We start from the raw sequence: 16,855 nt of genomic DNA on the forward strand, positions 1-16,855 counted from the left end.
CTGAAAAGCACAAAATAGAAATAGAATGGAGAAAGGAAGTAGGGTCCAGGGATGAGCCATTCATACTGACACTTGATTACCATAAATTATCCAAAATCCAGAGGAAACCCATGCTTGCCATCTTTTACAACATTTAGGCACTTCTTGTGATAGTATCTCTGTCAACTCTTTTCCCAGCATCTCTTTTTTTTTACATCCTCCCCTATTTTTTCCCATGGAGTGAAATGACACAGTTTTATTGCTTAGTTAGACAAAAGTACCTTCCACTTCAAAAGGAGTTTGCCTGCGGGGAGAATTATGCTTGCACAAAGACTGCAGGATTTAGCTCTTTCTTTATCTATATGCAATAACAATAGTTTGTTCATATAAACATAGATGGGTTTTTTTTTTATTACTTCCCCCTCGCCTCGGGCAGAAAGAAAATAACTGCCAAGAGAATTAAACTCAATAATATCTAGTCAAAGGTGCAGAACAAAGTTTGGTGTGACTTTGGTAGAGGATTGCGATCGATAAACCTGCAGATGTTTTCAGAATTCATCTGAGGCTTCCGAGGAGCCACTTCGCTTTAAGAATGAAACTGGTGAGCTGCTAATTTGACACCTTATCCTTATATTAGGGACATCTATCCAAATTCCCTCGACAAGAGCATTTTCATAAGACAGCTGTTTTAGCCTGTCCTTTGTGCATAAACTTTATGCTCCACTGTTTCCCCTGCTGCTTACACAGGACTCAGAAGAAAACGTCAGTGAGAAATAGCAACTAAAGCCCACTCAAAGCACATACTTTATTTTTAGATTGTGGCGAAGACCTTTTGTCCATTGCCTGCTTCCAAGACACCAGCGTTTACAAATGAAAACAAACCCATTTCACTTCTTACAGTTAATTTTACCTCATCATTATTTGAGAAAGGTTTATTTTTCATTTGTAGGCTGAACAGTTAGAACTGATCCTAGCTTTGTGTCTCCCTTTCATAAAACGAGGTGACTAATCCTGCCTATAATAGGTGCAATCAGCAAGAGCCCCGGAAGCTGCTGGTTTTTTACCTGCTTTTAGAAGCTAAGTGGTTAATTTGGGGACCGTTAAATATACGGAATGCAACTTCCATTACAAAAAAAAATCTACATATATATATCCACGGAGTGTCACACTGAAACCATAGATTGTACTGGATCATAAATATTATATAGTCTAAAACAAAAGCTGCCGGGAAGCTTTTTAAGAATTGTAACGCCGCTATTACACAGTGAACCTGCAGCATGAATAACTTTCCCTTTCCTTCTTTGCTAATGATCTTTAAGAGCGCGGAGATTTCACGACAGAGATTCCCGTTTTTCATTCTGCCACACCTTGGCGTGCCGAAGTGCGGTTTATTTTAAAACCCAAGTGCCACAACAGCCAGCGGATTGTGTAACTGCAGAGCGAGGGCTGCTCAGCGCCGGGTACTCGGGGCGGCGCGGTGCGGGCACCCGCTCCCCGCGCTCGGTTAGAGACGGTCTTGGCGGGCAGAAACGCGCGGGGCGGCCGCGACACAACCGGGAAGGCAACAACTGCCCCCCCCCCGGGCAGGGCGGCGAGCGGAGGGACCGCGGGGCGGCCGGAGCGAAGCCGCCGCGCGGCGGGCGCTGCTCGCGGCCGGGCCCGGACAGCTCCCGGTGCTGAAGCGCGGCCGGGCCGGCGCGGCTGCCGCTTCCCCCGCGCCGCTCGCCAGGAGCCGCGAGGCGGGGGCGGGCGGCAGACACGTTGTCGGAGGAAGATGGCGGCCGCGGCAGCCCCGCGCCGCGAGCCGGCCGCGGCGCAGGCCCCGCCGCGCCGCTCCCCGCCGAGCCCGGCCGCGCCGGGGCCCGCGGCCGCCGATCCGCCCCCTCCGGCGGCGCCGACCGCCGCCTCGGCCCCGCCGCCGGCGCGCGCGGCGCCCCGTGGCACCTGTGCGGCCATATTGGGCGCCGTGCCCCGCCGCTGCCCGAGCCCCGCGGCCTCCCCGCGCCGGCCGCGGGGCAGCCCCCGCCCGCCCGCGGCCCCCTCCTGCCCCGCGGCGCCCCGGCCCCGAGCCCCGGCCCCGAGCCCCGGGCGGGCGGGCGCGATGCGGCGGCCCTTACTTGAGCACGGATTGCTCCTTCTCCTCTTCCTTCTTCTGGCGGTCCATGACGGCCAGGATGATCTTGCGCTCCTCTTCTGTGAGGTGGCTCAGGTCGGGCATCTCGGGCTGAGCGGGCGGCGGCGCGGGGCCGCCCCGGGGCCCGGCGGGAGCCGACATGTTGGCTCGGAGCGCGGCTCCGCTACGGGAAGCGCTGTCCTCGCCCGGGCGGCGGCGGGAGCGGCCGCCACCGGCGCCGCGAGCAGCACATACAAATCAATAGCCGGGATCAATCAGCGCCTAATGCCGGCCCCGGCGGCGGGAGGCAGCGCCCCGGGGAGGCGGCGGGGGCCCGGAGCCCCCAGCTCGCCCGCCCGGCGCCGGGCAAGGCCGGGACGAGCGGGGCGGGACGGGAGGAGAGCAGAGGAGAGAGCCGGGACGAGCGCCGCGGCCGCCGTCACGGCGGGAGGATGGCGGGCGCGGCCGGAGCGCGGAGGGCAGCGGCGGGCGGCGAGGCGGGCAGCGGGGCCGGGCGGCGGGCAGCGCGAGCGGCAGCGGCGCCCGCCAGCGCCCGCTCATCACTCCCCGCCGCCGCCGCCGCCGCGCGGGGAGGGCGGCGCGGGGCGCCGCTCGCGGCCGCCTCCCGCCGCTCCTCCGCCGGGCCCGGCCGCCGCGCGCCGCCGCCCCGCTCGGCTGCTCCGCTCTGCGCTGCGCGGCCGCCTAAGGCCGGGCATGGCGCGGAGCCGGCGGGGGGCTCCGCATCGTGCGCCGCCGCCGCGGGAGCCGCGCGACGCCTCTTCCTGCCGCGCCGGGGCGGGGGGGGCCGCCGCCTAGCGACGCGGGGGGCGCCGCTCCGCGCTTATTTAGTTATTTATTTATTTATTTGTTATTTGGGTGTTCACGCGCGCACGGACGTGGGCGCGGTAGAAATCCCGCGCGGGAGGGCGCGGGGCCGCCACAAGTGGGGCCGGGCCCGGCCTGGCGCCGCCGCGGCGGCCCCGCTCGCGGCCTCGCAGCCACCGCGGTGGCCAGAAATAGTTTCTGGAAAAGGGAGTCGTCCGCACGCCCCAAATAGCAGCCAACGCAGCCCCAGTGAATGGAGAGCAGCGTCTCCGAATGTGCTGGAGACATCGCTCCAGATGGGGCGGTTTCCAGTCCGTTTGCGGTGGCGGAGAGAGCCCGGCCCGCAGCGCTTGGAGCGCGAAGGCGCTTTACACACGCGCTCTGCTCTCCTCTGAGCACGAGGGGTTGCAGCAAGGTGGGTCTGTCAGGGTCAGTTTGAGCCCCTAGAAGTCTCCACCGTGCATCATACTGAGGCCAGCGCCACCTCTAATGGCCCGGGACAGCCTAGGGCCTGGGCAGGGTGAGGAGGGGAGGCTCCTCAGCCTGTCCTGGAAGCTGCCCTAGTCATCGCTAACTGTGTGTCCACAGGGAAGGAGTTCCGGGCTGCCGGATCGCTAACTCAGGGAAATGCTGTGGGAAACACTGTGCTGAAGATGTCATTCCCTTGGGAAAACAAGTCCTGCAGGAGCAGGTCACCACAAGAGCGTGATAGGTGAGCCATGGTAAGGTTATCCATTCCTATACCGCATTATTCACTGAATTTTAGTTCTGTCCAAGAAATGGCACTGGCACCGTTAACTGAAAAGAGGCTGTTCCATTTCCTCATGTGATTCACTCATTATTCCTTTGCATATAGTAAACCCTTTGCATACATAAACCAATTTATAGAAGGTACAATGAATATTACAATTGAGTAGGTACCCTTATAAAGTAAACTACATGATTTTCATCAAGTCCTCAAAGCATTCTGATTTTCCAGTCAACATCACCTTCACCTTTCAGGCTGGGTGCCAGCCAGCTGGCTTTCCTCCAGTTCCTTGTTTCTTCCAGGCACTAGATAAATCTGGCATCTAAGTCAAAAAGAAAAGGAAGTGTAGAACTGTGTCATCAAATTACCAAAGATAGTACAATCCATTTCAATTTATAGATGTTGAATGGAAGAATTAACAGGACCAATCCTTTTGGGAAATGACATTTTATCCCGGGGAAGCGAAGAAAAAGAGAGATCACTGAATTGCTTCTAACAATAAGTGAAAAAGAAATAAGCAGACCACTTTAATGCAGCCTCTCCAGCCTGCCAGGTTACACAGCTGTTTCAGAAATATTTTGTGTCATTTCTCAACCATAAACAGTAACAGTATTTTGATAATAGCTGTGGCTGCAAGACATCAGTACATTGCAGACTTATTTTTTCTTGTGTATTATTTCATTCATTTGAATTTCTTCCCAGTGGAAATGGACCTCTGAATTTTCTAGATTTGTAGTGTTGCACTGAAATCATTTCAACAAGCTTGTATTTTTTCATCCTCAAACTACAAATACCTGCTCTCAAGATGACTGTAGAATTTCAATGTTTTTTTTTCCTCTCTCTCTCTCTTTAATATTTGCCCTCTTCCCACTAAATTCTATGCCACTAAGAGTGTAACTATAAACAAATAAATCCAAGGCTAGGAACTGTAATCCCCATATATTATCTAGTTATTTGCTTTGAAAGGATAGAGGATTCAAAGCAGAAGACATCCGGTGACTCACTGAAGAAGTGGTTCTATTTGACCTTTTTATGCTACCTTCCCTTTTTCTCTCATCTTTTCTACCTAACGTTCTTCTCATTTCCCTGCAATCAAGTAGAAACATTATTTGTTCATGCTTGTGTCAGGCTGCACAGAATTGTCTCATGCTGTTACTGTTATTTACATTGCCCAGATCACATATTGATGAAAATACACCCAGAGCAAACTTCTCTACCTACTCCACAGTAATTGTGTCAATAATAATTTACAGTCAACCAACATCACAAATTATTATGTAGTATGCTCATTTATGCAGCTTATTTTTAGGGAACACTGATTTGTAATTCCCTCAGTAGTGAAATGTCTGGTAAATCCTGGCCTTCATTTCCATAGGTTGTGCCTCTGAGTACCTGCTATTCCTGTTCATTTCAACTATCACCTATCATTCTGAATTCAGTATATTCTGAAAAATCAGATTCACTTTCCAGGTTTACATTCTTCTCTTGCAATTGTTCTCCTGTTGTACAGCCTGCAACTGAAACACACAGCACTTACGTATCAGAGGCACCCAGGGCTTTCCTGTAGTGACTTCTATACGTTTATCTAATGCATTTACAACAGCAAGGTTATTAACAAAGGATTTCTTATATCCAGCTTTTTTCTACTTTTTTTTTTCCAGCTGTTACACAACAGAGGTTCCTAAGCTAATAGTATTATTTTAACCTGATTTTATGTATCACTACAACATGTCTTTCACTAAGGATTTCATTATATTTATTCCCATTTATTTAGTCACAGTGACCAGAATAGTAAACAATTTTGTAGATTTATCGTTAAATTATACTAAGTCTTTTTCTTTCCTGGACAGGTAGGGCTGCTTTCTAATCTTTCCTACGGTGGAAAATTTCTCTATAACTAATTTTTATTTCCATTGTTTTTGTCCCAACTTGAAATGCTCATTTGGAAAATACCTTTCCATAGCTGGTATGAAAAGAGTGTTGTATTTTGTTATGGATAAAGGACTGGAGAAAATTTGAAACAGGTGCTTGGTTGAATGCCTCCGATGTTCAGACTCTTGATGGATCAAATCAGATGCATCCCCAGCAAGAAATGCATCCTGTAGGACTCTTCCTGAAGGTGTTTTGCAAGGGACTCCTCAAAGGAAGCACAAACCTTTGTATTGCAACAATGTGTGATTCCTGGCTCCTATTTTAAGTGCTACAAAACCATCATTGACTGGTTTACTGATGCAGTCTGCGATCTTTCTCAGCTTTACCCTGTGAAAAATTGAGGAAGATGATAATATTGTGTAACATCACCTACATTTTCCACCCGGTTCCATTCAGGGGGCATTTTGCTTACTGTGTATAATATCTTTTCTGCTCTACGAAATTTGTTCTTTCAGTTCAATACCTTCCCATAAGTGATTCGAAGAATGCTAGACTATGGATAAAAGTTTTTTGTTTTTGTTTGTACTCGTTACTTTTCACTTCTCATAAGGGTTATCCTCAGTCTGCACAGTACTTCCCATACCTGTTTGTCAAATACACTTGATGAAGTACATTTGCAGTGGTGTCAATGTTCTGTCTACAGTACAGGGTTAATTGATCCCTCCTAACCAGGGTTAGATTGGAGGCCATTTATTTTCTGAGAGGAATACTTAATAAACATGATTTCTGGGGCTTGGGAGTTTCTGTCCAGAGCAGTTATACACAGCCACATTCATAAAATCATAATATGATCAATTCTAGTTACTATGTGTTATCTAATAAGCCAAATTAAGAGAATAGGTAAAAACAGGAGCTTAAACATACTTATATGTTATGGCTGAATTTGTCATTTCAATTTTGAATGTTGCTCCATTAGTTGAAACACAAAGGGGGATTTTTTTGAAGGAAGCTAAACATTTCTGCGTAAGTCCTGTTCTTCAGTTACACATTTCTCACCATTCTTATTAGGTGTCTGATATTTCATATAACTGATATTTCTGAATAACTGGGCAATATCATGAATTCATGTACTCTAAAATCCAGGATAAATCAAGGATTTTTGTTTCAAGAATGTAGAAATTCTCCAGGTAATTTGCTAAAAACATACCAAAACCATACCAAAGATTATTTTTATTGGTCATGCATTGACCCTTCAGTGATATTAAAAATTGTCCCCAAGTTGGGCACTTCGGTTTCCTCTTAATGGTTTAAGTCCAACGAAGTTGTCAAGATACTATGCAGTTTTCCAAATCAGAAATTCTGAGTATATAAAAAATACTTAATACATAAAACAGGGGTTCCAATATATGCTTGCTGCAGAGTTGTGTCTGTTTTCTGCCTTGCAGTTCTGCTTCTCTGGCTCCTGCTAATTGTTTGAAACAGGAAGGATCGCCAGGATTCTTCAGCCCCGTGTCACTTTTTTTTTTTTTTTTAATTCAGTCATAAGATTGTCCTTCAGAGTTGGTACAGAGTATCCTGTTCCAAATCACAGGAATATATTCATTCTTGTTGTAGTGACAGCTTGAAAGTCCCAAATTTTCCTGAATTTAAACAAGAAAGAAATGGGAGTTTATCTTTTTTTTTTTTAAATGGAGTTTACCATGTGATTCCATCTCTGTAAATTTATTGTCAATTATTAGAAATAATAATAATATTCTCAACTATTATGAATATTAATGAACGATTCCTTATTATTTTGACAGTAATGCCTAGAAGGCCTAGTCCAGTATCAAGACCCCAGTGGCTGGATATTTATAGAAAAAATAGCATGGACATCAGGCTGTTGCCCAGGAAGCTCCAAGTCACCCATAGACAAGATGCAGCTGGTGAGTAACTCAGGTAAATGAGTGTGTTGAAATTACAAGACGGAAGGAAGATGAAGTTTGCAACATTACATAAATAGAAGAGAGCTTTTTTTTTTTTTTTTTCATAGACATCATCTTAGGACCATTTAATCTCAACATTTTTCTGTCCTCTAGGCATTTTGTTGATTCCATGTTCAGTCCTATTCCTAATCCATTCAGCTGGAGATTGCATCTCAGGATCATAGGGTAGATACCCGTGCTATAGGTAACATGGGTGCATCAGAGGCTGCTAATACTTATCAGAGAGCCCTGCTACATGTAACTCGAAGCAGGGTGAGAGTTAGTAATAAACTCAGGTGAAATCAAAGCAAACTAGCATAAATAACTGCAGTGTTACACCATGTAAGGTGTCTCAGGCACATCACCGAAATATGATTAGACTTGGGATGATTAAGGCATTTTAATGACTGTGGCCCCAGATGAGTTAAATTAATCTTTGAAGAAATGTGAAAGGATGCTTTGGTAGGAGAAGGGATTTTACTGGAGGAGAATTCCTTAAGCTTTAGCACAGTATTCAGTGGAGATGGTGATGTCCATACATACAAAATCAAACCATCACTCAGGTTCCTCTTTCACTGCACCCATTTCAAGCTGAGGCTTCTGTTGGTGACGGATAGAAAACGTGGGCTTTGCTCATTTCTTCCAAGGCCAGATAGGCTTGAGCAGTTTGGGTTTTCAAGTAGGGTTAATTCTCACAGACCTGAAATGTAGCAGTTTCGATAATCAAAACATGCCTGAAAGGGACAGTAATTAAAGCTCAGCATATGGTATTTTCTGTGTAGAAATCTACCTGTCTAGGTTTCACATCTGCCATATGACCAGCAAATTAATCAGTAACTCAAATTAATTCACATAATAGGTAAAGGCAGAAGGGGTAGCACTGCTAAATGACTTCTAAAAGCATGAGGGGACAGAACATTGTTTTTCTGAATTCAAGCAGAATCTTTCATCACAATTTTAGCTTCCAACACATGAAGAAAGGAGGCAATATCTTGTGAAAATTCATCTTATCTCTGGAGGCAGAAGGCACTAGCATGACAAAAACTAATATGTAATTGGACAACAACCTATTTCTTATGTATCGACATCCTTAACATTCATTTGACACTTTTCGTACTTTTTTCCTGAAAAAGTTCCCCATGATACTTTCTGACATACCTCAGACATATAATGCAGCATGAAACAATATTAGGAACAATATTAATCAACATTAATCAACTCTGTCATTTTACTAGGCTAAGGGAAAAACTGCATTAGGCCAAATTAGAGTCAGCAAATGCCTGGTAACACTGCGATGCCTCCCTCCTTTGTGTTCTGTGCTCTGCACAAAATTGTGCCATACATTAAAAAGGGCATATGGTTAAAACAGCATTCATTCACTAGGTACATCAAGTAACTACCACTTAATATTACATTTATAATAATTTCCAAATAATTAGGAAATAAAAACATTCTATAAAGAGATACATGAGAACAAAGGTTTGCTATTTTTACTAGCAATATTAGTCAATCTAAATAAACAAATATGACCTTTAACTACAACTATTTCCTCTCCTGATACAGATTCATACAAATTCCCGGGGAAAAAAAAGTAATTTGCTAACGATAGCAAAAACAGTTAAAATATTAATGACAATAACTTTATGTTTTCAGTTTTGTTTCCAGCTTTTCTTTTCCTGAGAATAGGTGGAATAAGAAGAAGCTTGAAAACATCATTTCTATCTGTTTTCTGGGTGGGCAGAAAAAAAAATGTTTTCTATGCAGAACTATTTTGAGAAAAAAAAGAGGCAAGGGATGGTGGGTAAGGGGCAATAAAATACGAGCTAGATTTCCTCTTGCATTTCAGAGAAGCATGTAGAAGTGTGGTGAATTTCTGTCTTCAAATGCACAGTCCTGGTGTTTAAGGAATCTCTCAGGGAGATGGTGCTTCAGCCTACATGCTGCGAAGCCCAGTCTTATCCTTTTTTACACCTAATATAAAATTAGTGGAATATACTTTCAAAATTAGCTTTCTATGAGTTAGAAAGGACAAAAACACAACCATTAAATACCTAATATTTAGAAAGTGTAAGTACTGAGTTAAAACTACTGCATTGTCTATATTTCATTGAGCAGCAACCTGCAGTTCAGGGCAGTGCTACAAAACTGCCGTGCCAAAAAGCCAGAACATAACACATGGTGCAGAAAGATTTCACAGCCTCAGCTGTACTTTTACAGGAGGAGAAATTCCACAGCAAAGTTATGTGGTGTCCCACAGAGCAAAACAGTGCAAGTGTTGATTTTTTCTAGCATTTGCCGTACTAATGGGTTGAATTTGTTCTACACTTGAATTTAAGGGGCAGATAAATCCACTGAGTGTGCAGAAGTGCAAAGGTTTCCAACTACACTGAGGTTCAAATATCTACATTTACTTTAGTAATACAATCATGTCTTACAATGCTTGCCTCATGGCTGTTTTATTTCTCTCCAAAACCAGTGCTATTTTAATAGTCCTCTCTATTCTCCACCAATACCTTAGAAGCAAAGATACAAATAAATCCCCTAGTTATTTGGGTGCATTCTTCCCTCCACTTCTGTCTAGTATATGAGTTGTTCTGATGAGTAACTTTCTGCAAGTCTGTTTTCCTCTGTGCCAGCTATTTCAAAGGATGGCTAGCAAAAATTCAGCCCTGCCAATTGGTGGCATTTTATTCGTGATGCTCTGGATTTTATAGGTATTCCCCTTCCAAACACTATTGTTCTGAAGAGCATTAATGGCTGTTAGCCGTTCAGAAACTAGGTAGTAACCTGTAACACACCCCAGTCCAATATTCAGTTGTAAGAGGCATAAAAGGTGAGTTTGATGTGGAAGTGAGGCATTATTTCCTCTCTGAAAATCATTGCACCCTGAGGAGAAATGTAGAGCACGTAACATTTGATAGATCGGTCTCAAACCTGGTTGCTGTTCAAGTCATCAAGTTTCAATTAAACAGCAAGCCGCCTTCTCTAAGAAAGTATTAATCATTTACACCAGGGATGGAGCTGTTCCTCCTCGCTCTCTCTAACCACATGGACCATTGATTCAGTTTCCAAAAGCTGAGGCTTTTGGTGCACAATTTCTTTGCTGCATCTACCGAGAAAAAATAAATTCCAGAAAGATGGAATTCAAAGGCAACCTACCCAAATACAATAATAATGATAATGATAATGAAAATAATAATATTTAGGGCATTGCAGCAGAAACCAGACAACTCTTTTCAGAATGGGCAGCTAGATTTTACCTTCTGGCCTATTACTCAAAGCACTTCAGCGTTGCTGTTAATGAAGAAGCGGTTAAGCCCTTCACCTCCGTCAACAGACACAACATAGAATTTCCGAAATCACAGAATCCCAGAATGGTTGAGGTTGGAAGGGACCTCCAGAGATCATCCAGTTCGACCCCCTGCTCCAGCAGGGACACCCAGAGCAGGGGCACAGGGTGGCATCCAGGTGGGTTTGAAGATCTCCAGAGAAGGAGACTCCACAGCCTCTCTGGGCAGCCTGTTCCAGGGCTCTGGCACCCTCACAGTAAAGAAGTTCTTTCTCACATGGAGGTGGAACTTCCTGTGTTTCCACTTACACCCGTCACCCCTTGTCCTGTCACTGGCCACCACAGAGAAGAGCCTGGCCCCATTCTCCCTACAATCACCCCTCAGGTACTTGGACATGTTGATCAAATCTCCTCTCAGTCTTCTCTTTTCCAGGCTAAACAGGCCCAGCTCGCTTAGTCTTTCCTCATAAGGGAGATGCTCCAGTCCCTTAGTGTTCTCCGTGGCCCTGCGCTGGACCCTCTCTAGAAGCTCCACGTCCCTCTTGTCCTGTGGAGCCCAGAACTGCCCCCAATACTCCAGGTGCGGCCTCACCAGAGCTGAGCAGAGGGGCAGGATCCCCTCCCTCGACCTGCTGGCAACGCTCCTCCTCATGCAGCCAGGATCCCACTGGCCTTCTTGGCCATGAGGGCACATTGCTGCCTCATGGTTGACTTGTTGTCAACCCGGATTCCCAAATCCCTCTCCATGGAGCTGCTTTCCAGCAGGTCAATCCCTAATCTGTACTGGAGTCTGGAAGTGAAGTGCTGCATCTAAGCAGTGGTAGCAGAGTCTGGCAGGACAGCTGATGATGCTACTGATGACTCGAATCTAGAAAGCATTGCAGAAATATTGGTTACGCAGCTCTTGCATTCCTCAGAAAGAACCATTTCCAATTTCCAGTTAGGAAGTTGTCTCCTGTGATTTTGTCCACCTCATGTTGCATCTTAAATTTTTATATTTTTCCCTGCTTATAACTGCCCTGAAGCCTGTTGCTGCCATGATTTGGTATCTTACAACTACATTACTCCACTGCTTTACGTCATGTTTTTCCTATATTGATGTGTATGACGAGAAGCTGACAAAGATGTCTCAGTGACATTTTGCTGCTCAAATCCTTATACTCAAAATAGCATATTTGTGTTTGTATTAATATTTTCCTATTTTGTTCCAGCTGGTTTGTACTGGTTTACTCTGTATTTCTCAAATTTTTAGTTTAATCTGTATTTTTCCTGAAAAAGAATAAAAATCAATGCAAAAATATTTCCCCAAATGGTGACACTACATGAAGTAAAAAATACGTGACAACAGTATAGGGTGCAACAGGGCTAATCACTGGAGAAAACAAGATCTGGGGTGATAGGAAGGAACATTTGCATGACTCAAGAAGGAGTAGAAATTTCTACAGGGCATAGATTCATGAGTCAGAACCACATATAGAAAATAAGCAACCAACAAATTTTGATTTATAGAGATATAATTCTATTGAGAGTTTCTGTTAACTGGACCATAAAGTATCTAAACTTCACTCTTGTGGTTTATAACATCACTGAAACCTCTTGTTCATTATGCGTCTGTGTTTTTCTTTGCATTCCCACAGAAAATGAACTGTTTCTCTGAAAATCTGTAGGAATCTCTTGAAAGATTATGCTGAATACTAAATATTGAGAGGAGATCATTTATCAGATTTTTTAATCACATGCCATTTAGATGCTTTTTACTTTAAAACAATATATATATTTTTTTTAAATGGAAAAAAAAAAGAAAACACAAAGTAGTCCACCAGGCAACACAATATTTTCTGTGTAAATGAAATTAGGTGATAGCTGAGAAGAGGATTTTCAAAATCCTCTAAGCACAAGATGCGAGCAGACAGGGAGGCTGGATTAGCCTGCTCCGTCCCGTGCTGCGGTACCAGCGCTGGGGTATAACTGGGCAGGCCCACGCGGAGCGCTCGCGCCGCCCGCGTGTGGAGGCAGCCATTTGCGTGCCCCCCTCTGAAGTACCTGCAGCATGAGGGCTGCGTGGGAGGCTCTCTCACCTGAAGATGCGTCCGTGGGACGATGCCGCCTCCTGACAGGGCCACTGAGGCCGGGCACATCCAAGAGAGAGGCCAGGCAGACGCGAATGTTCGTTCTCCAAGAGCGGGAGCAGGATGCAGGGCTGACCGCTTCCCTCTCTAGAAACATTCCGGCAATGTCTTCACTCGTCTCCATGACAATTCCCATCTCAGCTCCTTGGATTAGTTATTACTCCCCACTAATGTGCGACATTCGCGCGACAAGCATCGGTCCAATCCTGCCTCCACCAGAAGCTGGTGTCTTGAAGCAGCTGCTGCCCCAGAGCCCCTCTGTGTTGGGTGTAAGATCCTGGCATGTACAATGCTTCAAGCTGGAGGAATCAGCTCGAGTTATGAGGGAGATGGAAAAATACAGTATTGATATTCTCAGCATGAGTGAGTACAGATGGTCAGGAACAGATTGTACCAAGTTGAAGAACAATAATAAAATCACCAACTACTCAGGTTCCCCAGCTGGAGGAAGCGAGAGCCGCGCTGGTCACGAGTGACACTCTGCACAGAGCCCTGGCGCACAGACCAGGAACCAGCTAGCAGCAAAGGAGCAGCTACGCAGTCCAAGGCAGCACACGGGGAGGAAAACCTGCCTTCCAGATGCACCTTCTACAGCCTGCAACAGCAGCTCACTAACAGCCTGCCCGCCTTGTCGTGGGTGGTCGTGGACAGATAAACACGGACCAGGCGGCACGACCCAGCGCCTGCGACGGGCTCACGTGGCAGCGCTCCCAAAGAGCTCACACAGCGTTGGTAACCAAGGCGTCTGGCGGTGGCGAGAACATTCTCCTCCTGCCCACAAAATCACATCAAGCAGGTTGGGAATGGTCAAATTGACTATAATGAAGATAATCGGGCAGTTGTTAACCTGCAGAAACCCTTGTTCCCTCCTCTGAATGCTGAGCGCAGAGGTTGCACGCGCAGACAGCACCACGTGCGAGTTCCCGTCATGAAAATATTAAAGCAAATACCTGCAGAAGAAGCAAGCAAGAAAATGGAATTTGGGGCTTTTTAATGTCAGGTTTAAAAAACAGATTTTCCACAATGACAGGCATACTTTCCAGCTTTGATATAAGCTAATTTTGAAGATAACTTATGTTAATAGAACTAAGAATGTCTTGAAATTTTCCAATGGCTAGAAAAAGAAAGGATGGGTCACCACAATGCTAACGACAGTGTCATCATCGGGGAGGGACAGGCCAGGCAGACCCTCCGGAATGCGCATGGCAAAACAGGATTAACAAATGGGAAAAAAAAAAAGGAATACATGGGAAAAGGCAATATATCATTATCAAGAACAATCACACTGAAAGGCAGCAAATACAGGGTTTGTGAAGGTCGTATTCCAATCAAAAAAAGTTTGCTGGTGATTTTAAATATAGTTAGAATTAGTTTATTAAAAAAAAAAGAAAAAAAATACTCATACTATCTAAAAACAAATTAAAGATGAACAGGAGACTTTCCTTGCATGCTAAAACTGTCCCACCACATGAAAAAAAATCAGTTTGAATGATTCAATCAGACATTAATTGTGAGAAAATCATCTTCACTTTTAGACTGAAAGTAGGAATGAAAAAAATAAAGAACTATAAGGCACAAGGCATTGTAAAGTAGATTTAATCTGCTCAAAGCAGGCAGCAACAAGGAACAGAAAATAATGCTCTAAATCTTAAACTGAGTACAGCAGAATGAGTCCACTGTGGAAGAAAAAAGAGGAATAACCTCCAAAAATTATCTGAAAGACAGTCTTAGTGACTATAAAACTGATATAACATCAGTCTTCTCAAGAACATTCTTCTACATGCTTATGACAAATTGGATTTGCAACATTGCTACATTTTGAGCAATGAAGCAACAAGAAGAACAACAGGTCGTTTTTGTCTTGTCTGATCTGGCTACATTTTCAAACTATGCAGTGTCACAGAACAACGAATGCACAGAAGCATCAGCTGTCTCATCCCGGACACCCTAGATGAGGCCAACTTCAGAAGACTTGCAGAGAGGGTCTCCTTGAAGTTTCTCAGGGATGCCCAGTACAACCACAGAGAACGATGCAATTTCACTAACTCATCCAGTGTGCCAAGATTTCCAACCAGACAATCTGGAGCGAACTCTGAATTTGCTTATTGCTTTTCATTGCCTTTAGTTTCTGGAGATAACAAATCTTCAAGGCAATTCTGTGGTCAGCTCGTGCACTGGGAGCTCTGGACTTTGCTGATGACACCTGCCTCCGAAGACAGCAATAAAAACCATGCAGCTAAAGAGCCCACTCAGAATGGAATAAAACATCCTAAAATCACAGGCCAAAAGTTGGGAAAATCACTGTGATCTCAGATGAGTCCGTTTCTCTGCAACAGAGAAGTCTGGAGAGCTGTTATGTCATTTACCTAAGAGCAACTTTTGCGTGATTGCCTCTGTGAGAAAATGCCTCAATGGAAAGCACTGCTTTTCCATGGCCAGCCTCCAAAGGGAAATCTAACACCCCTTGCAGTAAGCTGGGAATCTTTAGTATCTTCTCATTAAACTTGAAGCTGTGGGTCAACAGCAGCAGTAACTGAAGCAATAGTTTTGCCAAAATTTGGAAAAACCGTGAGGGTGTTGGCTTGTGATAGTCCAGCCTAAAGACAGCTGACTGCTACATAACACAACTGATGAGAGGAAAAGGGGGTTGGATTAAGAGAGACTGATAACACGAGTCTGGCTGGTTTGCAGTTTCTGCTTTTGGGTCTCTTTCCTTGGCAGATTTAATTGGTTAGTTTAGCATCCCGCTGCACAGTATTTCAGCTCTTCCCATCTTGTTGATTTAAGTTCTTGACTACTAAACATTTCTACCAAAACTTACTTTTAATAGATTTCTTTTTGAGCATTTAGTTCTAATTCGTTCTGTCTCATTTTTTCATGTCTATCACCATAAATGCATCCCTTAGCATGACTACCCAACTCAGTCCAAAATTCACTATGACATTTCTACAGCGTAGAGAGCTCAGTGAAAAATCTATGTCTAGGGCAGTTCACATAATAGAGTCGCTACAGAATAAGGCACAAGAGTCATAAAGGTTTTTGTCTTTTAAAGCAAATTACCACTCATTGTCCACAATTTCAGGATTTGTCACTGAGCTAGTTTCCTGCTTTTATTCTTTTTATTGCTGGGGAGAAAAAAAAAAAACCTGATTAAATGTTACTTTTAAATCACATTTAGACACCCAATTACTGTATTAAGTTTATGGCACAGTTTGACATCAATATCATAATCCATTTAACTGCTCCATGCTGCTTTAACTTTTGATAGTGAACATTTCCTGTTCGAGATATTGTATCAGAGCAGCTGGACAGCCATAACTGACAGGATTATGTAAAAATGGTGGCTTATCATGAATGTCCTAACATTTTTCTGATTTTAAATACTCACTTGAGAATGACGCAACTGCAAATATTGCCAGTGGTTTTGTTTGCCAAGGTTATATTTTGCCTTAAGTGATGCAAAAGAACACAGGCTCCATTCCTGAAATAGCTGGTCTATAAATATGATACCTTTAGATATCCAGCTGAGCCGATGAATCTTTTAGCCCTCAAACTCAAATGCTGGATTTTCCCATTTAAGAAAAAAAATTAGCGAAGGCATTTTAAATATTTCACCTTACATACTTATGGCATAAGAGAGAGTGATTTTTCCCTATCACCTTTACTCCAATTGAGCAAGAAAACTGCTGACATGTTCCTTCCTTTTCCATCTGTGACTTTCCATCTTCCACTTCTCCGTTCTCCTGATCCTCCACCTATTTTGTTTCCCTTCCATTAATGTTTCCCAAGGACTAGGCACACCAGAAGCCCCATCGTTCATGAGCATTTGAAGGCGATTAAAGCAGCCAGGTGCCTTGCAGTGCTTAACGATCATAATTTTGAAGACGTTTTAGCATAATATTCCACTATAATCCTACACGGTAGAAGCATCCATAA

General features: G+C 44.5%; 1 protein-coding gene across 1 annotated transcript in view; it reads right to left on the reverse strand.

The window, feature by feature from the left end:
- The window catches only part of RIMS2 (regulating synaptic membrane exocytosis 2), a gene marked incomplete at its 3' end in the record, with an annotated part of 276,506 nt that extends 274,224 nt beyond the window's left edge, over positions 1 to 2,282 (reverse strand). The window contains exon 1 of the mRNA XM_088533604.1: positions 2,097 to 2,282. Coding sequence (XP_088389730.1) covers positions 2,097 to 2,254 — 158 coding nt within the window. The remainder of the gene's footprint in view (positions 1 to 2,096) is intronic.
- Positions 2,283 to 16,855: the final 14,573 nt, after the last annotated feature.

The sequence above is a fragment of the Tinamus guttatus genome, unplaced genomic scaffold (assembly GCF_059628265.1).
Source record: "Tinamus guttatus ecotype Peru unplaced genomic scaffold, ASM5962826v1 Tinamus_guttatus_pri_ptg000510l, whole genome shotgun sequence".
Classification (NCBI taxonomy): domain Eukaryota; kingdom Metazoa; phylum Chordata; class Aves; order Tinamiformes; family Tinamidae; genus Tinamus; species Tinamus guttatus.